General features: G+C 45.5%; 1 protein-coding gene across 3 annotated transcripts in view; it reads left to right on the top strand.

Annotated features, from left to right (window-relative positions):
* Positions 1 to 26,699, top strand: part of DCBLD1 (discoidin, CUB and LCCL domain containing 1) — a 75,559-nt gene that overhangs the window by 25,840 nt on the left and 23,020 nt on the right. For 2 of the 3 annotated variants that reach the window (XM_084777323.1, XM_084777324.1), the window contains exons 2-4: positions 942 to 1,154; positions 21,169 to 21,303; positions 22,890 to 22,941. In XM_084777323.1, coding sequence (XP_084633449.1) covers positions 942 to 1,154; positions 21,169 to 21,303; positions 22,890 to 22,941 — 400 coding nt within the window. Of the gene's footprint in view, positions 1 to 941; positions 1,155 to 8,365; positions 8,406 to 21,168; positions 21,304 to 22,889; positions 22,942 to 26,699 lie in introns of those variants that run through there. The other variant, XM_084777325.1, reaches the window with a different exon arrangement.

A 26,699-nucleotide genomic window follows, 5' to 3' on the forward strand; every position in this document is an offset into this window, starting at 1 on the left:
TATCTGTATCTATATATGTGTATATATGTATACACATATATATTTGTATTATATAGTAATTGTATGTGGTGGTTTGTTTTTATACTTGTTTTAACAAGTTATTTATAAAATTCGTGGAAATGCATTCTCGTGCCTTTTCCCCTTGCGCTCCTTCAGCACTGTGTTTAAGCTTCTTGATATAGCACGTATCACCTAGAATTACAGTTATCAGACGAGGGACTCAGGTTTTGAGAAGCAGCCCTTGCTGGGTTTGTGTGATTCCCAGTAGTTAATACCTTGACTAACATGTCTAGAGCACTCCTTGCAGTAAAACCATGACATTTTCTGATAGCCCGAGTCTATTGAGAGATCTCTGGATCTGGGACTGACATAGTAATTGAGACATAAATATGGAATGGTCGTTCAGCTAAGAGGCTTGCACCTGTTAATGTAAGTTCTGTCAGGAGCATCATCCTGTGTGTGCTATTTCACTCAGCAGCACCACTTTGAAGTGAGTTACCGTATTTTTTTGGACTATAAGATGCACCTGACCATAAGATGCACCCAGTTCGTAGAGCAGTAAAACAAGAAAAACAGTAAAAACAGCAATTGGACCGTAAGGCTCACCTTTTGAGTGGATTGACAAAGGTGTGACAGAAGGCGAGGGTCTTTTGAACAAGTTTAGATGGGCAGATAGACAACCAGGAAAACAGATGATGTGTTTTCTGAGGTCTGCATTCTAACTCAGTACACGAGACCCACCGAACTCAGTAGACAGGCTGGGGACCAAAGACTAGACAACTTGAAGCAAGATGCAATCTTCGGTGTTTAGCCCTTCCTTCTCCCAGGAAAAACGAAAAGAAAGAAGGAAAAAATGCAGTCAGCTTGGAGAGTGCCAAAGACTCTTGACCTTGGTAGGAGTAGGCTTACACTGACATCTTCCGTTCTTTCTTCTTTACCAGCTGATGGCTGTGGGCACATAGTGACATCTCAGGACAGTGGCACAATGACATCTAAGAATTATCCAGGGACTTACCCCAATCACACCGTGTGCGAGAAGATCATCACAGTCCCGAAGGGGAAGAAACTTGTTCTGAGGCTGGGGGATTTGAACATTGAGTCCAAGACCTGCGCTTCGGACTACCTTCTCTTCACCAGTGCAACCGACCAGTATGGTAAGGAAGGGGGTGTGGCCGAGCGGAAGGATTGAGGTGGGAGAAAGGCAAACCTGGCTGCGTTGGTTAGCCACAGAGCCTGGCAAAGGGGGAGGAGAACCTTGCTGAGTATAAGCTCTCAGGGTAACTTGCATGCAGGATAACGCAGACGCGCTCGCTTTGTAAGCTGAAACGCTTCTGTCCCATGTGTCTCAGAGTATTGGTTTGAGTGTGTCTCTCGATGGAAAGTGAGTCGGAAGGGTGGCATTTGCCTAAAGCATACACATTCATTTATTTGGCGGGTACTTACTGAGCAGTGACTGTGATGCAGACTTTCTGTCACAAACTGGGTTATATTCTGTGAACAAACAAAATTCCTCTCATGGAGACTGTCCCTGGGGAAAAGAGAACTGTGCTTATAACATGACAGGTGGTGAGAAAGAAAAAGTCCTACAGCAGGGAAGAGCCTGTTTTATGATAATGCCAATGGGGAGGTTGGTGGGCCCTTTCAGTATGGAAACATCTGCGCGGAGACATGATGAAGCGAGGGGGTGAAGTCTCAGCTAAGACTGAAGTTGGTTTTCAGAAGGAACACCAGCGTAAGGGGAGTTTTCCTTGATCACCTTTGAAGTTCGGTTTCATGTGCTGTGGCCCTCTGCGTGTGCCTGAGATAGTCATCCTTGACAGGATATGGAATCACCTTGGTGTCCAATTTCTGGGCATGAAAACTTCTTAAGGTGGGAAGATTCATCCAAATTACACACAGGAGAGAGGGAAGGGAGAGAGAGGAGGGGGGAAAGCACACATTTACCATGGTCTGCTTCCAGACTGTGAGTACAATGTGACCAGCTACCTCAGGCGCCTGCCACCAGCCTTCCCTTGAGCTGTGAGTCAGATGAAACCCTTGCTCCCCGGGGTGTGGTGGCGCACACCTTTAATCCTAGCACTCAGGAGGCAGAGGCAGGCGGATGCTGTGAGTTTGAGGCCAGCCTGGTCTACAAAGAATGTCTAGGACAGCCAAGACTACACAGAGAAGCCCTGTCTCGAAAAGCCAAAAACAAAAACCAACAAACCAACAAACCTTGCTCATTTTAAGTGGCTTCTGTCAGCACTTTTTAATCACAGCTACAGGAAAGCAACTATTCAGTCCACTTTCATGGTGACCTTTTGATCCTGAACCCCAGGAGACAGCTTAGAGTTAGGCAATTGGAAACCAAAGACAGAAATCTTGAACTGATCTTGTCATCTACAGTTTTAGATTCTTGACTTTTTCCTGAGACTGGGCCTCCTATAGTCCAGGCTGGTCTTGAACTTACTGTAGCTGCGGATAACCCATCCATTTCTATGGCTATAGAGCACTGGGATTATAGGCATGAACCACCATGCCCAGGTTATTAGGTGCTACGGAAAAAACCAAGGTCTTCAGGCATGCTGGGTAAGCACTCTACCAACTACATCTCCAGACCTAGGTTTTTTAATTTTTAATTTTATTTTAAAACTTGGCAAATAAGTGCATTTATTGGGCTTAACCTCAAAACAACCTGGGTTTTTGTCGGGCGGTGGGGGGGGGGGTTGATTTTTTTTTTTTTTTTTTTTTTTTTTTTTGGTTTTTGAATTTTTTAAGAAGTGGGTTCTTTACTGGGAAATGGGTATTGAATTGTGGTTTGTTAATGGTGATAGAAGATAATTATTATTCTTTAAAGTTTTTCTTTATAAAGTTGTGTTTGTCCTTTACAGACAGGGTTTGTGTTCATAAAAATGAGCACGTTCAGTGTATGGTGGGCATAGGCGGCCCTTACACATATTTTCTATAATACCCACATGCATCCTGAGGTAACTCCTATTAATTTCTTAGTCTACGTAAATGGATTCCCAAAGAGATTTGGCAGCACGATCTGGGCTACACAACCAGATCATTAAGGGCTGAGGGAAGACTTCGTTCCTGTGTGTTCGTAGCTCCACGGTACAGATCTCTATTGCTCTTCTTCCCATTATATAAACAAGGCCACTGGATAAGGCCTGGGAGAACCAGGAGCGCAAGGCTGCCTCGTGCTGGATGAACCCTGTCTTCTGAGCTGGGTCAGCCTATTATTATGCTGTGCAGCAATTTTGTATAAACACAAGGAATAAGTAGTAATTTAGTTAGTGGTGTTAAGACGACATATTTAATGACGGTCAGAGTTTTTCTTTTGTGGCTGCTTTAAAGATCTCCTTTGATGAAAACCACTGCCCAGGAATGTGCTTTAACTTAGTTAAAATAGGCCCGGGGTCCGGTTGAACTTCCCCATGGGATGCAGAAGGAGAAGGCAGAAGTACTTTGTCCTCCTGTAACCTGGGCTTATGCAGGGACCAGTTCTGTGTCCCGTTGCCCCATTTGGGGCTTCTGCAGCTGTGTGGCCATAGGGTCCCAGGGACCCATAGCTGTCTTAGAGAATGCCCACTGACAGGGATCGCATGTTCTGGAATGACTCCTGCCGTTCTGAAAGGTGTCAACCCTGACAGTCTCATGTGTGACTAAAACAGCTGAGTTCTTTAGTTCAAACAGTTCAGTACTTTTCATTAACTAACTCACTGTTAAAACCCACCGGTAAGGGACATTAAGACTCAAAGTAGTTATTTTGAATGTAGGGTTAATGTTTTGAAAAAGAGTAACATTTTCTGGCATGAGCATGGGCAAGTCACGCCAAGAGTCCACATTCTTGGGATGCTCTCACGTTAGCTGTTGTGAATATGCTCAGACTGTACAGGTTTTATTAGTGGGCGGTTAACCTTTGATGGTTCATTGCTTGAATCCTATACTTTGGGCATTTTTAATGTTCTTTAGGGGGTTGGGAAGGTGGCTCAGTGGGTGAAGTAATTGCTGCCCCGGCGTGGAGACCTGAGTCTGCATCCCCAGACTCCATGTGAAAGATATAGCATTGGAGGTGAGGGCCGGTAATCCAGCATGGCGGAGCCAGGTGGGCCCAGGGGAACTTGATGGGCTCCCAGTGTAGCCCAGTGAGCTTCAGGTTCAAGCCCTGGCTCCTAGAGGGGAGCGCGATAAACAAAAGACATCTCAACGTCAACCTCTGGCTTCCACTCTACCCCACCACATCCCGTACACGCACACACACACACACACACACACACACACACACACACACACACAGAGAGAGAGAGAGAGAGAGAGACAGAGACAGAGACAGAGAGAGAGAGAGAGAGAGACAGAGAGAGAGAGACAGAGAGAGAGAGAGAGAGAGAGAGAGAGAGAGAGAGAGAGAGAGAGAGAAACCCATATTCTTTGCAACAAGATGTGCTGTCAGTAAGTGTGAATAATATACTACTCCATCTCACAGGAACTGGCAGGTACACAATGGAGATTGTTGGTGTTAAAAGGCCTATGCAGAGCAGCTGGGATAGTGATTGTCCTGTGTGAAGAGGATGGTTGATCCTCCACCCAGTTCAGCCACTAATTAGAAGGCTCTTGTCTTAGTTTGGGTTTCTCTTACTGTCATAAAACACCATGACGAGAAGCAGCTTGGGGAGGAAAGTGTTTATTTCAGCTGACAGCTCTCAGGACACAGGCTCCCTCCCTCAGGGAAGCCGGGGCAGGAACCTGGAGGCGGGGATTGAAGCAGAGACGAATGCTTGCTCTCCTCCGTGGGTTGCTCAGCGATTTTATACAGCCCAGGACCACATGCCCAGGGTGGTAGCAGCCACAACGGGTTGGGGTCTCCCACGTCAAATCATTCATCAAGGAAAATCCCCACAGGCTAGTCTTATGGAGGCACTTTCTCACCTGTGGTTTTCTCTTCTCAGATAATTGTAGCTTCTGTCAAGGTGACCAAAAAAAAAAAAAAAAAACTAACCAGGACAGCTGTTGTCCCCTTCTCATCTCACCGTACAAACACATCATTATTTAATCACAACCTTTCCTTTCCCACCCCCCCACCCCCCCCCGCAAGATGATACAGTAATATAACATTATTATAATAATATAAAACGTTCCAATGTTTAAAAGTCCCACAGTCTTTAAAATTTTAAGTACATTAAAAGATGAGTCTTTTTTTTTTTTTTAATATTCAAAGTCTCTTTAAAAGTTCAAAGACTCTAAAATATCCAAAGTCTGGTGCTGGAGACATGGCTCAGTGGTTAAGAGCACTGGATCTTTCTTCCACAAGACTTGGGTTCAATACCCAGAACCTACATGGTGGTTCACAACCATCTGTAACTCCAGCTCCAGGGGGTCTGATCGCCTCTCCTGGCCTCCTCAGGCACCAGGGGTGCACATGGCGAACAGATACACATGTCGACAAAACACCAGTACACAAAATAAAACGTCAAAACTTCAACTGTGGGCTTTTACAAAACAAACAAACAGATTAATACATTGTTATTTCAAGAGTGAACCAGATCACAATCAGAAATTAAAGGAAAACCAAATTGAGCAAGTATAAAAAGGAAAGTGCTTGATGCTTGTGATCCACTCACTCACTGTCCTGTGGGCTCCAGAGGCCCTGGGCCACTCCTCCGGCTCCACCCTCCGCATTCATGGCAAGAAAATGGCTTGCTCAGCCTGCTTTCTTACACATGACAGGACCATCTGCTCATGGATGGCGCTAGTCTACATCAGCTACTAATTAAGAAAATGCTCCTGAGGACTTTTCTACAAGTCAGCTTGTTTGTTTGTTTGTTTGTTGTGATAGGATAGGCTGTCCTGGAACTTACTCTGTAGACCAGGCTGGCCTCGAACTCATAGAGATCCACCTGCCTCTGCCTCCAAACTGCTGAGATTAAAGGTGTGCTCCACCATTGCCAACTCCTACAAGTCTGTTTTATGGTGACATTTTATCAATTGTCGTTCCTTCTCAGATAAATGTGGTTTGTGTCAAGTTGACAAAACACCAAATCAGGACAGTATTTTTTTTTTTTCCAGGACAGTATTTTTATATGTGTGGCTGTGTTAAACTAACCATTACCATGCAAAATACCTTTCAAGTAGTGAAAAGAAAAAAAATTGCAAAAATAAGAAAAAAAAGATTGCAACAGTTGATCACTACATGAGGGCAAGCCAGACATGTCACCACACATGTTTAATTCTTGTACTCAATTCGGGCAACAGAGCCAGTTCTGAGAATGAATACATTTACTTTGAAACATACAGGAAGAGTGAGCCTCCCAACCTAAAATCCAAACCCTAAACTCTGCAGCTTGGGAGCTTCTTGTTCCCTGACACAACGGGGCAGGATGGAGAGATGATGGCTCAGCGGGTCGACTGTGCCATCAGAGCCTGAGGACCGCACTGGAGACGAGGCAGAGCTCTGTGAGTTTAGCCCACCTGGTCTTCACTGCCACGTCCAGGCCAGCCAGAATTATATAGCGAGACCCTGTCTGGAGAAGGAGGAAGGAAAGAATGGTGGATAATGTCCCCTTTCAAAGCCAGAATGCAGTTCAGGATTGGCATTTAGCTTTGCGCTGCCGTGCTCCTTGATCTCCTATAATCAAGGGTAGTTCCGCAGTCTGTATTTGTCTTTTGTGTAGCTTAGCTAGTGCTACCCAGTTATTTTGTACAGTGTCTGTGAGTTTAGGTTGCTTTCATCATGTCCCTTGTGTTACTGCGTTTTTAACCAGCATATTACCATCACCGTCTGTCTGTCTTGAGACAGTCTCACTGTATCCCAAGCTAGTCTGGAACTTACTGTGTAGCCCAAGCTGGTTTTGAACTCATTAGCAATCCTCCTGCCTCAGGCGCTCTAGTGCTTTGATCACATTCAAGAGCCACCGTGCCTGGCATAGTGTTACTTTCTGAAGTGATACGTGCTCTTAATCCCGGGACTTGGGAAGTGGAGGCAGGAGGATCAGAGTTCAAAGCCAGCCTTCACTACAGAGGGAGCTTGAGGCCAGTCTGAACTACAAAACTCTGTCTTGAAAAGCAAGTGAGAGCCGGGCGTGGTGGCGCACACCTTTAATCCCAGAACTCAGGAGGCAGAGGCAGGCGGATCACTGTGAGTTTGAGGCCAGCCTGGTCTACAAAGCGAGTCTTGGATGACCAAGGCGAACACAGAGAAATCCTGTTTCAAAAACAAAACAAAACCAAAAAAAAAGAAAGAAAGAAAGAAAAGAAAAGCAAGTGAATAGAAAATAAGTCAGAGTGTAGTCATTAAGGGGCATCTTTATAGCACTTTTCAACATCAGAATCTGTGGGTTCATATGCTTCCAAAATGTGAACTAAAATGCCAGCACCGCCTCTCTTTGCCCCCGACCCCCCATGTCTGCTCCAATGGGACTTATTTTTCTACTTAATACTGTATTGATTCTGGATTCCCCCCAATACTGGCTTTGCTGTTGTTATCCAACTAGAACAGTGTGATGAGCTGAAGCCAAGTCTCAGATGGAAGGTGCTGCCTTTTCAGAAGACAGCTTCAGAAAAACAGCTCATCTGCATTTATTTATGCTTATAAAACAGAAGAGACTCTGGCGCACACCTGTAATCCCAGCACTTGGGAGACAGGGACAGGCAGATCGCTGTGAGTTCAAGGCCAGCCTGGTCTACAAAGTGAGTCTATATAAATACCAGGACGGAGAAGCCTTCCCAGCTTTTGGCACACTTGGCCCCACGCACTTAAGATAAGGGATAATCAACCTGTATATTTCTTCTTGAAAAACCTTCTGACCCTCCCTGTCTCCTTGCCATCTCCACTGTTTTCTAGGCCTTTTAAGATTATCTTTTTAAGTAGCTGGGCATGTTGGTGCCCGCCTGTAATTTCTTGCAGTACTTGGCAGAGGCAGGCAGATTGCTGTGAGTTCGAGGTCAGCCTGGTCTACAAAAGCGAGTCCAGGATAGCCAAGACTACGCAGAGAAACCCTGTCTCAAAGAAAGAGATTATCTTGTTAAATATTGTCATAATATTTTCTTATTTTAAAAATTGTTGTGTTCTGTGTAGGGCATGGTGGCACACACCTTTAATCCCAGCATTTGGGAGGCAGACACAGGGGATCGCTGAGTTCAAGGCTAAGCCTCGTCTTTAGAGTGGATTCCAGGACAGCCAGGGAGGTCTACACGGAGAAACTCTGTCTCAAAAACTCAAAATCAACCAAACATTGTGTTTTACCATCTGCAGGAACTTGTTCTTGTGGGGTGCAGGCTTCTTACTCTCTAGTCTTCTAGGTAGCCTTATCTCCAAACCCCACCCCCACCCCCATAACTACCTATGTTTTTTCCCTAAATGCACCGCGGTAGATTTCTGAGGCAGCGTGAAAAGACAAGGCAGAAAGAGATCGGAGTTTCAACAGGTAAGATACTGCTAGCAAGATTAGCACACACGGGGACGAGGTGGCATGGGGGAGGCTTCGGGAAACTGAGGGGTCTTCCAGGGTCAAAAGCTGGCTGCGACCCTTTATAGGGGTGGGGTGACGTGTTTGGGAATGAGGAAATTATCGCAGTTGTAGGAGGCTGGCTGCCTGTCTCCCACAGTCTCTCCTTCCTGAAATTGCCTGCCCCATGCAAGACGATCCTTTCTGCCATAAGCAAGGTCATCGGCAGACTGATAGAATCCCATTTCGCAACCCAAGCACACCCTGCCCTCTATCACTTCACGTGGCTTTGTGCCCTTTATATTTGTTTGTTTTGGTTTTGGGTTTTTCGAGACAGAGTTTCTCTGTGTACCCCTGGCTGTCCTGGAACTCACAGTGATCCGCCTGCCTCTGCCTCCCAAGTGCTGGGATTAAAGGCGTGCGCCACCACACCTGGCTTATATTTGTTGATAGTTGTGCTTCCCTTCATTTTCCTATTCCTTCTAATGCACAAAAGAGAAATTTGAATGCCGTGGTATTCACACCAGAGCAGGTGTGAATCCATAATACGTATGGATTTTACCGTCTGCAGATATCCTCATTTAAAGAGAAGCTTGCTTTTCCATTCACTTATTGTGTGGAAATCCGTGGGACAGGATTGGAGGTGCGTGTGACCCAGCACCCAGCTGTGATGCACAGGGCTCAGTACCCGCGTGTTCGTCTGAATAACACTGGTTCTGTTACTAGCCCCTGCGCATAGAGAGCTGAGGCTCAAAGAGGCTCACTTAGCACTTGGAATTCAAGTGGGCATTTGATCAAGTGTGCGCTTAATCAAGCATCGGTGTGACGAAGGCCACCTGGGCTCCCTGCTTGTGTGTCCCACCGCTGGCTTCTGACCCTTGAGTGTCTCTTGCTGGAGGAAAATGGGCAATTCATCGGGTCTCTCTCCCAAGACATCCTGGGACCAAACTGAGGTTGGGAGAGATCAGTCACAGAACCTCCTGGGTAAGAGTGCAGTGAGATCCAGGGTGGCCCACGGTGGAAGGAAACAGTGGTCAGTTAGAAGATTCCTGTTTTGCTCTTTGCTTTGAGCCATAGGGAAATCAGGAAGTTCAAAGGTCGGCCTACTTTTCCTGTATCTCCACCCCCAACATATATTTTTAACTATTGTCAGTGACTTACAAGGACAGTGACACTAACTGTTAATGTATTGACTACACTAAAAGAAAAGAAAAGAAAAGAAAAATAAATAAATGGAAAAAGTAGGACATACATTTTTTGTTTGTTATTTTACTCTATAAGATTTCTAAGCTTTAAGAATGGTGGATATTTAGTATACTGCAATAGCATCTTGTCGTGTTGTTGTTGTTGTTGTTTTTTTTTTTAATTCCAAAGAGAGAAAAGACAAACCCAGAAGCCACTGTTTAACAATAGTTCTCCTTCCTCTCAGACACAAGGACTAAATGGTAAAATTCCTTTTGAAAGTTAAAAATACAAAACCTTGAAAGGAGTTTCTAGCATATAAAAGGCTGGATTTGCCTAAATGTACCCTAGGGTGTTTCATTAACATAACCACAGTCCAGGGGGAAAAGCTGATTTCAGTTGGCACTCTTTGTAAAGGATGGCCTGGTAGGGTGCTGTGCTCTTCCCAGGAGGCACCTCTTCACTCTTGTGTCCCTGAACTCCAAGGAAAGCTGCACCTTTGTTTAGGAATCTGTCTGGCTCCTTTGTCATTGTGTTAACTGATTTTTGTCTGAGAACCAGAGCTCAAAATTTCGCCAGGGATACCACTTACATTGTTACGTGACTATGGTTTTAATGGCACAATCCAAGGGTATCCCTTTTTAATGCTAATTCTTCTTTTCAAAGAAAATGGCCCTGAAAATTCTATAATTTTTGTACAAAGACCTTGCTGCAATTAGCAAGCCTGGGCGAACCCTGCCATTTGACTGCATTGAAAACCAAAATGAGAACTGGACAGAAACCCCACTGCAGCTTCAGCATTTCTGGTGATTGTTTTATCAGCGTGCCCTTTAGCCCAAATCCGGACCATGCTGGGTACCACTTTCCTGGCAGCTGGTAGTGTGCCATGCTAGCCCTGCCTGCCAGTCGTGTTCCCAGGGAAGGCCACTGAGCCCCACCAGGCATGTTCTCATCTGTCCTGAAAATTATATATGTAGTTCAGAGGGGCTCCATATGGCTAATAAGGGGTTTGAGGAGGCTTTTTTGTTGTTCTTTTTAATTTATGACAAACTTCGAACTCGAAAGAGGTAAGTTCTCATTTGGTGCCTGTATTTTGTTTTTTTGTTTTTGTTCCGCCCCCCCCCCCCAACACTGGCTGTACATCGGGAAGAAGGAGGTAGCATTCTTAATGTTATACAGGGGACCTTTTCTCCCATAAGATAGTAGCTTAGCTATTCAACTCAGGGATCAAAACCACATGCCCACCAGAAGTGGCCTGGAACCATTTCTAGCTGCATTCTCACTGCCTTGAGATACAAGGATGGGACAGTCTGTTGAGAAGAGCTGTGAGCTGTTGCCCAGATGGTCAGATTGCCAAAGCATAGAGGACTCCAGGCCTGGCCTGCAGCAGGCAGTTGGTAGATAGCACAGCTCTGTTTTATTCATGCATGGAAACAAACGGTTTCCTTTCAGCTGCGGATGTAACTCCAGACAGGGGATGCACTGAGGAACCTGCTTCTACTTTCCTGGTCTGTGCGGACTTGGTTTCATGCCTGGTGACAAATGCTACGAGGCGACGCTGTACCGTTTAGTATCACTAATAGCTCTCTCCTTGATTCAGGGCTGCCAGTTACCCACAAGAAGTAAACACGATTTCTTCCCTAATTTTTTTCTGCCTATCAAATTAGTGTCCTGTCCCAGTCACATGCAGATTTGTGCCTGAAGCATAAAATGGAACCTGCCCAGGGGATAAGAATGGAGGTTACAGGCTGGGAATGGGGTTTGGTTGGTAGAGGCCTTCCTTAGCACCCCCGGGGCTGTGTCATAGCAAAAAAGGGGCGGTGGTGGTGTGAGGGAGCACGTTTGTAACATGAGTCCTTGCACTGGCCATGTGGAGGCAGGAAGGCGGGAAGTTCAAGGGTGCCCTTAGCTACTTGAGTTCTGGCCAGGCTGCCGACATGAGACCTATACTCAGAAAGAGAGCGGCGGCAACAAGGGAGGACGTAGACGGCAGGGGTCAGTGCAATGACACACAGCAGGCATCCTTAGAAAGTCTGTGCCCTAATTTTAGAACAGCGGGGCTCAACCTGACTTTGAGTGGAAATAGGTCAAAGAACACTGTCTGTGACAGAATATAACTATTATGATCAAACTTATCTTACATAAGATGGAGAGAGACAGACAGACAGACAGACAGACAGACAGACAGACAGACAGACATCTCATTTGAGTTGACAGTGAGATACTCAAAATGTCCCGGTGTTGATTTGCCATGAGATGGTGGTTTTAAAGTCCCCGACTGAGGGGCTGGAGAGATGGGGTGGGGTGGGTGGCAGCTATTGGAGGGCAGAGGAATGCAGAGATCACACCCCAGGAAACAGAATTCGGGCAAGAGACTTAGGGGGGCGGGGCATGGACAAGGGGTGGGAGAGAGAGGTGGGGGCAGAGGGGCCATGATGACTTAGAGGCTGCGAAGGGTGTTCTGAGGGAGTCCTGTGGACAGTGGAATCGTGTCACTGTGGACAGTGGAATCGTGTCACATCGGTGGCTGCTGATAATGTGGCTGCTGGCACTGAGTTGCTGAAGGCAGCAGCAGGATTGGGCCTCACCTGCTTCTGAAGTGTAGGCAGTTCCTAAGAGATCGCTCAGCAATTAAGAGCACTGACTGCTCTCTCAGAGTACCTGGGTTTGGTTCCCAGCTCCCCCACGTGGCTCTGTCTTCTGACTCCTGAGGTCACCAAGCACAGATATTGTGTATAAGCGTGTACATACATACATGCAGGTAAAACACTCATACACATAAAAGAAAAGTCTCTGCGGAAGGACAATTCCTGCCCTGGTTTCTTGTAGTTACTGTCTTCAAGCGCTCAGAGTATGGGCCTCTCCCTTCCCTAATTCCTTATCTTCTTGATTCAGGACGCAAAACCTTATCTACTGGTCAGCTGGGGCATCATGGCGCAGGCCTTTATTCCCAGCACTTGGGAGGCAGAGGTAGGCGGATCTCCGTGAGTTCAAGGCTAGCCTGGTTTACTAAGTGAGGTTAGGACAGCCAGGACTACAGAGAAACCTAAAAAAATACCCAAAAAACCCAACAACAAAATCTTATCTAATGAACATTCTAGGGTTGGTACTGCCCTCTTTTCTGTCCATGGGATCAGTCATGGAGCAGACTGTAACTCTCCTAATCAGAATTAGGAGACAAGGAGATGACAAGAGCTGATGGGTGCCTAGTGCTTCCTGCTTCTCTGACTCTGAACTTTAAGAACTACCTGGTCCGCAAAGGGATGCCGTTCTGCTAGGCCCACGAGGCCTCAGGGAAAGCTGTGTTCATGGCAGAGACTAAAGGAGTCGCCCTCAACCAGCTGTCGCTGCAGGAGCTGCAGACTATCAGTCCCCTGTTCTCAGCTGACGTGAGTCACATGTGGGACTACAGCCCCAGCATGGAACAGTACAGCGCCTTGGCTGGCACAGCATGATCCAGTGTCCAGTGGCAGGTCAGCCAGGTGCGGGCTCTGCTGTGGGCCCAACAGCCCTAGATTCACTCACCCGAAGTTGCTTCCCAATAAAGTGGTGCCCTGAAGAGATTGCAGTGAACATATGAAAAAAAAAAAGAATATTTTATATTGAAAATGGATGTAGCAGTTTCTTTCTTTCATTGAGAAATACTTCATTGGGCAGTTTTGTTATGTGAACATTGAATTGCCTTGTTTGTTTGTTTGGTTGGTTTTTTCAAGACAGGATTTCTCTGTGTAGCCCTGGTTATCCTGGAACTCTTATAGACCAGGCTGGCCTCAAACTCAAGAGATACACCTGCCCCTGCCTCCTGAGCGCTGGGATTAAAGGTGTGTGTCACCATGACTGATTTTGAATGTACTTACATAAGCCAATGGTATGAGTCAGTCACTCTATATGGCTTCCATTTTGTTTTTGTTTTCTGAGATAGGGTCTCGCTTTCTAGTAGATGAGGATGGCCTTGAACTTCCTATCATCCTGCGTCCCTCAGAGCCCTGGGATTGCAGGCACTCATGCCACCATACCTGCCTTCAGCATGGCTTCTTTGCAGTTTTTTGTTTGGTTGTTTGGTTTGATTTTTTGAGACAGGGTTTCTCTCTGTAGCCTTGGCTGGTTTTGAACTCACAGAGATCTGCCTGCCTCTGCCTCCCAAGTACTGGGATCAGTGGCTGTTTTTGTTTTTTAATGTTCATTGGCATTTTGCCTACATGTATGTCTGTGAGAAGGTGTCACAAGCCCTGGAACTGAAGTCGCAGACAGGTGTGAGCTGCCATGTGGGTGCTGGGAATTGAACAAGGGTCCTTTGAAAAAGCTACCAGTGCTCTTAACTGCTAAACTAAGCCATCTCACCAGCCCCGGGTGTTTGTTTTTTTTGTTGTTGTTGTTGTTTTGTTTTTTGAGACAGGGTTTCTCTGTATTAGCTGTGGCTGTCCTGGACTTGCTTTGTAGACGAGGCTGGCCTTGAACTCACATTGATCTGGTCCACCATGCCCGGCCTGGGTGTTTGTTTTTAACAGAGAAAAGATTTTAGGTAAGAATTTTAGTCCATCATAGGAGGGAGGCTGGAGAGTCGGGATTGCAAGGTCACCCTTGGCTATGTAGCTAAAGAATCTCCCTCTCTCACAATCACCTACTACCAAGTGTTATGCACTGTCCATAACTATATGTGTTAGGTATCTGTCTATACCATAACCAGGATAGGAAGTTCATTTTTTTTTCTTTTTGTTTGCTTGTTTGTTTTGAGACAGGGTCTTGCCCAGGCTGGTTTGGAATTCACTGTGTAACTCAGATTGGCCTCAAGCTCAGGGCAGTTTTTCTGCCTTAATGTCTCAGTGCTGGAATCACAGGCATGAGCTGCCCTGACCAGCTCAACAAGGACATTTGTATTTATCAGCATCGCTGCAAGCGTGAATTCTTTACCTTCGTGATCTTGAGTTTATGAGGCCACAGTAAAGAAACATGGCCAATCGCTGACCAGAGTTCTGGTATGTAGCACATGATTCTATTGAACAGATATGGACTGAGAAACGTCTTCATAATAAAAGATGCTGTCACACCAAGCCTGTCATCCTGGCCACTCACAGGCTCAGGCAGGATAATCAAAGGGCTACCTAGTAAGTTCATGGCCGGTCTAAACAAGCTAATATTCTGGTCTTCAAATAAAAAGTGAAAAGGAGGACTCGTGGTATAGCCCGGTGGTAGAGCACTTGCCTGGCCCACTCAAGGCCTGGGGTTCAATTCTCAGTAACACACTGTGGAGGGAGTGGGTTCTTAACCTCCATGGAGGCTGCCTGAAAGCTGAGAACTTTGCTTGGACAGTCAGCGTCTGTCTCTCTTAGTGGGTCCCATTGGATGAATACCTCTTCCCCTTTAACTCTAGGGAAAGAGTTATTAGCTTCTGCTGTTGCAAAGGAAACTCCTATCTTTCTCAAATTCTGGCAGATAAAAGCCAGCTCTTCTTAGGAGCTTGTGAAGCTGATTCCCCTCCACCGATTGAGCCATTTCCCCCTTCACCAGCAGAAGACACAAATGGACTCAGAGGTCCCAGTTAGCACAGCAAAGCTCATGCTGCCCTCCAGGCTCCCTCAGTGTCATAAATACTGCAGAGTCCGTGCTGGCCTCCTGGATTCTCTCTGCTCTTCTCACCCCCCGCACCTTAACCTCCCTCCAGCTCGTGGGCGCCCCTCTCCCCAGCTCTCACTTCTCCTTGTCACCCTGCTATCCGGGCTATGCCCCCTCCTTTTTGTCTTCTGCTCTTGGTGCACTCTTCCTCCCTCCCCACTCCCCCGTCACGGCAGCAAGTCCAGGCTGTTGGCCAGGTTCCATCTACTACTTTCTCTCTGCTCTGGACTCTTCTAGACACCTCTGGCTGTTTTCTCTCTCTCATACCTACAATAAAAACTTCCCCTTAACCATACCTCGGAGCAGTCATGTTGTCAGTTTATCCAGCTTCTAGTCTGCAGAAAGGAATCCGCAGCTGTCAGGCCTCAGGTGATAATTTGGGTGGCTTGCCCAACAGGCTGCACTGCAGTCAGGGCTCCAGCCCCATCCCATCCCAAAGTAAGCCTCACTCACGCTGTAGTTGCTAAGGAAATCAAGAAAGCCAATCTACGTGACACGATACAGGTTGCTCACACTCCCACTATGGTATATCTTACTGTGGCATGCTGTTTAGTTTGAGATGGCTGGTGTTGGACACTAGGGTCACTAAAGGATAGTGTGTTTGCCTTTACTTTCTTTGAACGTTTCCTAGAAATGTCTGCGGGCTTATCATGACTTTGAAAGGAGAAAACCAAATTAGAGCTTTACTTATATATATGTATTTGGAATCTAAGGAATCACATATATTGTACAAATTTGTGTGATGACCCATATTCTTATCTTTTTGTGAAAATAGGTGGGCAGTTTTGCAACATCTCAGCTCTTTTGTAAACTTTTAAGAAGTGAAGTTGAATTCTTCAGGGTTACCAATTTAGATAGACTGAGTTGTTATCAGAACTCATTAGGACGTTCTGGGAAGTTAGGCATGGAAGATAAGAGCCCGCTCCCTCCACAGTGGTGTGTTACTGAGAACTGAACCCCAGGCCTTGAGTGGGCCAGGCAAGTGCTCTACCACCGGGCTACACCCCCAGTCCTCCTTTTCACTTTTTATTTGAAGACTAGGCAGAGACAGTGTTTAATACAGTTTGGAGAGGAGTGCTCAAGCAGAGAAGTGGATGGAAAAAGATCCTAACAAGTGAATATGTAAATTAAAAATAAAGAGAGAAGAAAAAAAGATCCTAACGTACTAACTGCTCTACTTTACTTCATTTTTACTCTTGGGCTTATACACCAATATTCTAACCTCACCGCAGAGGGCAGATGCTTTTCAAACATGTAAAACAAACTGGGAAGTCAAGCATGGTCCGTGATTGGCTTTAATATACAGAGATGCCCATTATATTCTACTATTGTGCTGGTCAATTTTTGTCCACTTGACAAATCTAAAGTCACCTGGGAAGAGAGACTGTCAGTTAGGGAACTGCCTACCAGATGAGCCTGTGGCCAGTTTCCTTTATTAGTAATTGGTCGGGGAGTGCCCAACCTGCTATGTGCTGTGGTGCCACCTCTAGGCAAGGGGACTGGCATGTATAAGAAAGCAGGCTTAACAAGCTATGGGGGATAAGCCAGCAAGGAACGTTGTCCCATGATCAACCTCAGATTCTGCTTGGTAATGGACTTTTTTTTTTTTTTGAGACAGGGTCTCTCTGTGTTAGCCTTGGCTGTCCTGGACTCACTTTGTAGACCAGGCTGGCCTCGAACTCACAGTGATCCGCCTGCCTCTGCCTCCCGAGTGCTGGGATTACAGGCGTGCGCCACCACACCCGGCTTGGTAATGGACTCTTAACTTCTGAGCTAAAATAAGTTTTCTCCTCCCCGAGTTTGCTTTTGGTCATTGTTTTATCCTTGTTTTATCCTGGCAGCAAAACCCTAACAAGGACAGCTATGTAAGACTAGATTAAATTGCCTGTCTTTAATATTTATGTACAATATTAAAATTTGTAAAACTCCCAATTACCCACTAGGTCTATTAGTTACTTTTCTTTTACTCTGATTAAAAAAAAAGCACTGACAAAAACAACTTAAGGGAGAAAGGTTTGTTTTGGCCTACTGTTCATGACATGGAAATCCTGGCTGCAGGAGCTTGAGATAGCTGGTGTCAGGAAGCAGAGCATTGTGGGACTCGTGCTCCGGAAGCCTTCTGTTTGGTTCAGGACCCAAGGCCAGGGCGTGATACATCTTCATCTCAGCCTAATCAAGATAAATCCCTCACAGGTGTGTCCTGAGGCTCACCATTCTACATCCTTATTAACCGTCACACCAGGCAGCTGCCTTGGGCATGCCCGGCAAGCATTTTTACACTGAGTCACATATATCTCCCGCCCTTGGGTTTCTGAGACATGCCCCTGGCTTGTATCCCAAATACAATTGAATTCTAAATCCTCCTGCCTCCTTTTCCCAAGTGCAGGGATTGCAGTCAGAAGCAAGCGCTATTCTATAGTTGCTTTCTTACTTTGTCATAGTTCACTTCTTTTCCATGATATTTCAAAGTGAATACATTTTTTTTTTTTTTTTTTTTTTTTTTTTTTTGGTTTTTCGAGACAGGGTCTCTCTGTGTTAGCCTTGGCTGTCCTGGACTCAGTTTGTAGACCAGGCTGGCCTCGAACTCACAGCGATCCGCCCGCCTCTGCCTCCCGAGTGCTGGGATTAAAGGCGTGCGCCACCACGCCCGGCAAAGTGAATACATTTTAAAGATGTTTCTTATGTGTCTTTTTTATTTGGGTTTGGCTTTTACAAGTTGTTGTAAATAGAAGAGCATTTCAATGCAAGCAATAGTGGAAGGACAGAAAACACTCTCCTTGAAATGAAGAGGCAAACACAAGATTGTCTTGCCCTGTGGACACAGTCTAAAGAGAAGACATGCATTTTTTATTAAAGAAGCACTTATATAGCTCTTAGTGTATAAGATATTTTAAGTAATCTGCAAATATTACCTCAGAGAAGTATTAATGTGTGATGAGGGCTTCTAAGGAGGGAAGTGGGAGCTGGGAAGATGGCTCAGTTGGCAGTGTGCCTCCTACAAACATAAGGACCTGAGTTCTGATCCCCGACACCTGAATAAAAGCCAGCTGCTATAGCTCATTATCCACACAGCCCAGCCAAATCCACGCTCCCCAGCTTCAGTGAGGAAATGTTCAAAAAATTAAGATCAAAGGTCCTGAGAGACTGCTCAGTACTTAGGAGCACTGGCTGTTCTTGCAGAGGACCAGCTTCAGTTCCCAGCACCCACAGGGCAGCTCACAGACATCTGTATCTCCAGTTCCAGGAGATCTAACGCCACCCTCTGCTTCCCTGTGGGCACCAGACATGCACACACATAGTGTGCATACATAAATGCATGCAAATACTTAAATCATATCTTTAATACGATAAAGTCAAGCTGTAGAGGAAGACACCCAAGGTTGACCTCTGGTTTCTCTGCCCTTGCACAGACGTTCATGTGCCCACACTTGCACATATACACTTATCACACACACACACACACACACACACACACACACACACACACACACACACACACCCCAGAGACACACACACACCCCAGACACACATACACACACACACACACCACTTAATGGGTGAGTAGAGGCAAGAAGTCATTGTATTCAGGTTTCACAGTAACTTAATATTAAGGACCAGCAGAGATGTGGGGTGGGGAATAAGGCCCCAGCCCACTCCTGTTCTCTCAGATCTTCAGAATATGAAACTTGAATGGGACAGGAGAGCAGCCATGTCCCTCCTACCAGGTCAGGATGTTGATTTATTAGGTTTTTGGGTAATATGAGCCAGCTTGGTTTCTACTGAGTTGGAGTGGTCATTTCTTTCCACACCTCTTCCTTCTTAGCCTGATTGTTGTAGCTGCTGCTGTTGGCTGGCTTCTATACTGTTTTGAGAGAAGTTGGTGAAGAATGTCTCTTCAAAATGTGCCTGTGGAACTGGGCGTGGTGGTATCTGCCTTTGGTCCCAGCACTCAGGATGCAGGCACAGATAGATCTCTGTGAGTTCTAGGCCAACCTGGCCCACAAAGTGAGTTCCAGGTCAGCCAGGACTCTACAATGAGACTGTCTCACACACAAAAAAGGGAAAAACAAATAAAAACAAAACTTGCTTGTGGAACCAACAAAATGGCTCTGTGGGTAAGGTGCTTGCCACCAATCCCAAGGACCCGAGTTTGGTGCCCAGCACTCACATGAGAAGAGAACCAAGTCCAGATATCCTCTGAGGAGTGCCGTGCTCATTGGGCTTGGGCAGTTGTAGGAAGGGTTTTATGTAGCCTTCTTTCTTTTAAACTCTACTTTATTTGGGGTATATTTAAGCCTCAGCCTCCCTTCCAACCTCCCAACTCTACATAGGAGAAAGAAGGTTAGTGGCGAGGGGGTCAATTGGGTTCTTTTGGGCTATACACACTTCCATCAACAGCAGAAGCAGCCAGCGGTCTCCTCCCAACTGCTGAGCCCTGAAGCATTTCTCTGTCTGCTCCAAACCTGGACACCATTAGTCTCTGGTCTCTTCAAACTGCTACAAGCCACGGTGCTCTTATTTACAGCCGCAGAGCCCTAGATCACGCCACCCCTCTCCACGATGCAAAAGGAAGGCCAATACCAGCTGGCAAAAGCCATGCCCCTCAGGAGACAGTTAACAGGTGTGGATAAGTTAATGCTCAAACTAAGACCCCACACTTGAGATTAGAACAAAAACATATTTACATTAACACAACTGAGTTTACAAAGAAATCAAAACTTCCATTACAGTTTTAGGTTTTGTTTTAAACTCTGTCTAATTTTGCCCTTTGAATGTTTATCTTCCTTTGGATGAATAGACAGTGCTCTTAACTGCAAATTTATAATATAGAGTTTGCCTTTAGAAACCGCTTTATTTTATTTTATTGGTTTTTTTCGAGACAGAATTTCTCTGTGTAGCAGTCCTGGCTGTCCTGGAACTTGCTCTGTAAACCAGGCTGGCCAGGAACTCACAGGGATCTGCCTGCCTCTGCCTTCCAAGTGCTGGGATTAGGGACCTGTGCTACCACCACCCATCAAGAAATCACTTTAGAGGCCAAGACAGGAGGATCTCCAATTCTAGCCTAGGCTACATTTTGGGACCCTGGCTCAAAAAATGACTGGTTTTGTACAGACTCCATGGTACAAATCAAAATAGTTTGTGTTAAAACAGAAGTTAACAAAAGAGGAAAATATGAACATTGCATATAAGCAAGACTTTAATTTTCTATTACATTGATTTATTTGTGTATGTGTGGGTGTCTGTATGCCACAGAACTCTATGGAAATTAGACCTCAACTTACAGGAGTTGGCCTTTTTTCACCACATGTATTATGGTCCTCAGTTTTGGTGACAAGCACCTTTACCTGCTGAGCCAAACCATCTCACTAGCTTTTTTTTTTTTTTTTTGGTTTTTCAAGACCGGGTTTCTCTGTGATAACTGTGGCTGAGGAGTGTATTTTCAGCTGGAACTGCCTTTGAGTCAGTTTCTTTGAGTAAATTTAGGAGGTTTCTATAATATATACTCTACAATAATTGTTTTCTTAATGTATTTGGCCACTGTTTTGTTAGTCTTTTTCCAAAAACCTGTCTGTTGGGTTTTTCATAATGAGCAACCTCCAACCTATTGCTTGTCTACTGTAGGTTGCCCCACCCCAAGCTTAGCTCTGGCTTACAGACCAGTCTCTGCCATACAAAATTCCAGATGGATAAGAATTAAAAATTTTAGGCTGGAGAGATGGCTCAGCAGTTAAGAGTTCAATTCCCAGCAACCGCATGGTGGCTCACAGCCATCTATACTAGTATCTGATGTGCTCATCTGGCACACAGGGTATATACAGATAGAGCAATCATATACATAAAAAATAGATAAATTTTTTAAAATGTATATGTTATAGAGTATATCTGGTCTTTAATTTCTCTGTTCTGTGTAAGTTTTCAAATGTGCTGCATGGTGCTTTGTTTTCAGGTCCATATTGTGGGAGTTGGGCTGTTCCCAAAGAACTCCGGCTGAACTCAAACGAAGTGACTGTCCGCTTCCAGAGTGGGTCTCACATCTCTGGCCGGGGCTTCCTGCTGGCCTATGCCAGCAGCGACCATCCAGGTACGACGGAAAAACCACCAAGCCTATGTGCCTGCGCGCTTCTGTCGCTCCTTCTCTCTTCCTCTGGACATAATTGTCATCTCGGATGCAGCAGTTAAGACGTGGGAACAAGCCGGGCATGGAGGCGCGTGCCTTTGATCCCGTCATTCCTGAGCCAGAGGCAGGCTGATTTCTGTGGTTTCGAGGTCAGCCAGCCCTGTGGACATAAGAGTTTCAGGCCAGCCAGGGCTGTACAGTAAAACCCTGACTAGGCAGAAGGTGGAGGAGCCTGGGGGGAGCCTGAGGACAGAGGGGAACCGTTGGTCCCATGCTGAGCCATTTAAGAGCACATGCTGAAAAGACCGACAGTGTGCGTGGGATGGAGTAAATCTTGTTTCCTATGAGCCTTGAGTGACACATCTCCGGGGAAATCCTCCTGACCTTGCTATGGTCTGGCTTCTCTGAAGCCCTTCCGCACCCTCCTTCCTCACTCAGAAAGCAAACATTTTAACTAGTAACCCTCACCCCTGGCACACGCTAGCACACCAGCTTGGAGGCACAGTAGGGTCACTTGACACCGGGGTTAAAGACACATGGAAGAGAAAGGAAGAGAACAGGAGCGCTGATGAGAAGGGAACTGGCTGCTCTCTCTTCAGCCTCCTATGGCTGAGTCATTACCAGGCAGCCACCCCATCATTAACCAGGGTCACAAGATGTCCAGTGTTCCTGCTGTCAGACCCTTTGGCAGAAATATGTCTGGAAGGGGACTTGCCACTCATTCCTTCATATCCGATTAGATGTGGTTGACTGTCACGGGCCAGCGTTCACCATCTTTTGCTCCTTAAGATTCTGGAAATGTTCCTGGAGACAAAGAACGATTGCCAAGAACATGGGACATTTGCAGAACTATTTCTCCAGTTTAGCTAAATATGCTTCCCTGTAAAGACCTCTCCTTTTACATGTTCCTGATTGTTGGTCCAGATAGATAGCGCATCAGTGTTGTGGGAAAACCATTCCTCTGTCACCGAGTGCCACTGGCTGAATTAGAATGTTCTGGGAGCTGTGTAAGTCACTCCGTTGGTGGAGTGCTTGTTCACCTAGAATGCGTGGAGGCTAGGCACTGTCTCCAGCACCACATGAACCCAGTCGTGGTGGTGCACATCTTTCACACCTGTAATCCCAGCACTTAGGGAGGAGGAGAGAGAGCACCCCAACATTTCAAGGTCGCCCTTGGAAGAAGACTGAAAAGGGTGATCCTGGGAATGTTCTCCATGAACTGTGGGGTGTTTAATGGTTTCCTCGTGTTGCTGAGGATGCTGAGCACACGATGCCTGCAGAGGTCTAGTAGTTACAGTTCGAGGTAGATTGTGTTATTGTTCTCTGGACAGTAGCTCTGAAAAACCACCATCGGCGACAGGACAGAAGAAAGAAACGGATTCAACACTGGAGACTGCCGTCTCAGATTTTATTTGGTTTTGGACAAGAAAATCCAATTAACATGATAATGCTTTCAAAGTTTTCTTTCTTAATCTTAAAAAGAAGCATTTAGACACATGTGGCCTTGTTTCTGCTCGCCTCCTAATTGTACTTCTCTTTATTTGTGATAGACTTAATAACCTGTTTGGAACGAGGCAATCATTATTCGGAGGAAAAATACAGGTAAATATGTGTCCTAAATTATTCATATATAACAATAAGGAGTATTTGAGATGTTCCCAAAAGGCAGTCTGCAGACTTTTGCACTGCAAATATTTGAGGTTTTATAGACCAAAGTCCCTGTTATAGAAACAAAACAAGCAAAGGTAGCTGATAACAGCAAATAAGTTGGCGTTATAATAAATTTTTGTTTATAAGAATAAGCCCAGGATAGAGAGACAGCTCAGCAGTTTTGAGTCCACAGGGCTCCTGCAGAAGACCTGCATTTGGTTCCTAGTACCCAGCTCAGGAAACTCAGGTACGCTCATAACTATGCCAACTCCCAGAGACCGGATGCTCTCTCCTGACCTCTGTGGGTACCTGTACTCACATGCCTATGCCCGTACCCAAACAAAAATATACACACATACACATGATTAAAGATAAAATAAAATCTTTAAAAAAAAAAAAAACAGCAGGGCGGGCATATGGTTCAGACTACGTATGGTGGCACAGAGCGTGTATTGTCCTAGTCATTGGGAACTGGAGGCAAGAAAGTCAGAAGAAAACGTGGGCTGTATATCACACACACACACACACACACACACAGACACACAGACACACAGACACACAGAAGCAGGTTGTATTTGGGACTTGGTCCATACTTTGCGGATCCCTGTGTTCTGCTGTAGTACCTACCAGCGAGCCACAGTTGAGTGTGGAGTACGCTGTTTCCCTGGCTGGTAGTTGGAAACGGGTTGTACAATTCTTTCATGGAGGGCTGTCTTTTACCCTAAAGAAAAGCCTGCAAGAGAACAAGGAAACGGATTGTTGGTTCAGCTTTAACCACAAAGCTCCTTCGTTTCTGATGTGCTTTTCCTCCTCAGCCATCGATGAAGTGATGTGGTCCGGAGGGAACTCCCAACCACGTGCACGCTCTTTCCGCAGTTCTCGGTTGTGTAGTGCTGTCCCGGGCACTGTTGACTGACTGTAAGAACTGGACGGCGCTGTCTGTGTGCCAGTTGTGGCAACCATGACGATGCTTCGTGTCTTTTGGGAGACAAACACCCCCCACCCCCACCCCCACTGAAAATTGCTGTCTAGACATCTGTGCCAAGAGCAACAACAAAACTATAATGTTAGAGTGCCTTCTTAATGGCCGGTGCGCTCTCTGTAGCGCACATAAGTAGCTCTTACGATGTTTCAGCACTCCTGTTAGACCCTGAAAACCACCAAGGCACTACGCAGAGTGTGCCCTGGCAGTTAGTGTAAGAGTCTGCATTCTTAACCATCTCAGACGTTTGGGTATTCTCAACCTGAGTGTTTGATGTGCAGACTCAATTCCAGTATTAGCTAATATTAAGTCCACCAGAGAAACGTGTGAAATCAAAGTGAATGGAACTAAATGCTGCTTTGTAAGGTTATCATTCAACCCATGTATACAGGCCATACAGCCTCTGAGGTTCTGCCAGCCACACGGAGTCGGTACCCTGGTGACCATAGAGGAGGCTGTGTGCAAGCATGCAGTGTGGCATTATGAAGTCAGGCTGGCTCCACTGTCTGCCAGCCGCTTAAATACGGCCACTGACACAGGCCCGCACCCCTCACCTCTTAATTCTGGAACACAGGAAGCTTTGGAAGCCCTTTGTCACTCATTTGATTGTCAATTCGTTTGACAGCCAAATTAGACTAGGCTAGCACTAGTCTTTCCGCATTTAACTTACTTTAGCTATTCGTGCGTTCTGTGTGAGCTGCTACGGCTTTTGATTAACACATGTGGTCGCCATGGGGGTCCTTAGATTATGCGCATCATCAGCACCATCTCAGTTTCCTGAATTCGGAAGCGGATCTGGCCCTAAGCAGTCCGCCTCTTAAAGCCCTGCGGACCTGCGGGAGGTCGTTTGTATTTCTCAGTTCCTTGATTACAAATGGCATGCAGGCCCCTCGGAAAGAACTGTGAAACATTTATCTGGGTCTTTTGATAATTAGTTCTCGTTACATCATAATCTTCTAAGCAGCAAGAGGGAGGTGAAAGGAAAGGAAATAAAGAAACAGCTGCACTTTTTAAATGGAGCAAACAGGCCTCAACCCTTCACAAAGACTATAGGCGACTGAGGAGTGCCGAGAGCACCAACTGGTTATCCAGTGCCAAATGGTCAACCCTGAAAACATACATACATACATACATACATACATACATACATACATACATACAAGTAACATTGGTAAGGCCAAGCAGGTTGCACTTACGTATTTAGGAATATATGTATATACATGTATGTAACAATGCATGAACAAAGACACCAGGGATTTGAAAGAGCAAGGAGGAGGGGCATGTAGGAGGCTTGAAGGGAAGAAAGGGAAGGTGTGACTATATTATAAAGAGTCAGACAGACAGACAGACTGACTGACTGACTGACTGACTGTCAAGTAGTATATAGAAATAAGGGCACACAATATTCATTTTCGGAGCTGTCAGTGTTTTTACACTTTGGCCCTGTGTGGTGTGTGTGTGTGTGTGTGTGTGTGTGTGTGTGTGTGTGTGTGTGTGTGTGTGTGTCCATCAAAAGTGCTGTCCTTGATGTGTTGATGCTTCAAGAAACTAGAGAAAAGAGACTGAGCCCTGGAGAGAGTCTATGCAGTGCTCAGGCCAGCTAGATAAGGCGACTCTGATGCGAGTCACCCAGCCTCTGGCACTAGACCCTCCAGCCACACCCCCACCTCAGTGCGTTTCTGGAAAGCTCCTTGAAAGATGACTTGAGTAAATTAAGCCCTGTTTTATTGTTTATTTACCATGATTGCGTGTACACACATGTGGGTCAAACCTGCCCTTGAACATGTGGTCCTCTCATCTCAGCCTTTGGGTTAGTTGGGATTACAGGCTTGGATGATGAGGCCTGACTAAACCCTAATTTTAAAATATTCTTTTTTAATTGTAAGGTAGTTTATTATTATACAGAAAATTAGTATTTGTTACGGTAACCATGGTGACTGTCTACTTGAACTGTGGCAAGTGCAAAGGTGAAGTATACCGCTGGTGTAAAATATGTCCTCAGTCCTGGGAAAAAACAAAGTAAAACTAACTCCTGATTCTTATTATTTTTCATTATATGTGGCAGAAATTAGGTATATTGTGTTAAATGTATATTATTAATTAAATTTTCCTGTTTCTTTTTACTTTTTCTTTTTGGGTTTTTGAGACAAGGAGTTTTTTGTGTGTGTGTTTTATAGCCCTGGCTGTCCTGGAACTCAACCAGGCTGGCCTTGAACTCACAGAGATCCGCCTGCCTCTGCCTCCCGAGGGCTGGGCTTAGAGACGTGTACTACCACCGCCCAGCCCTCTTTTTACTTTTTCTACTAGAGCTACTAGAGCTTTTAAATTTCCGCATCTGGCTCCCTGTGTGTTCCTGCGGGAGGGTGTGGTTTAGGGACTGAGCTGTTGTAAAGTATGAGCACTGAAATTCCGCTCTAAGAGAGAGCTCAGGAGTATTACTTTTTGTCTTTTTATCCATCCAAACATAAAATGTTACATTTTTAAAACATTTCTTTTAATAAGAATAGAGTTGTATGTACTATATAGGTAAATTTTCCTTTTACTTTCAAAATATTTCTTAGGCATCTTAGAGCCGAAGTGCGTTTGGGCAGCTGCTGTAATACTTTACTGGGATGAATCATTACAAAAACAACTGTTGGGAAAAACTTGTCTCCAGGTTAACATTTTAGATCTGCTTGTGTTTTTGTAAATCATCTTCCTCGTTTGTCTTTAAAGCAAGATATTGTTG

Source organism: Acomys minous (genome assembly GCF_964271855.1).
Source record: "Acomys minous genome assembly, chromosome: 3".
Taxonomy (NCBI): domain Eukaryota; kingdom Metazoa; phylum Chordata; class Mammalia; order Rodentia; family Muridae; genus Acomys; species Acomys minous.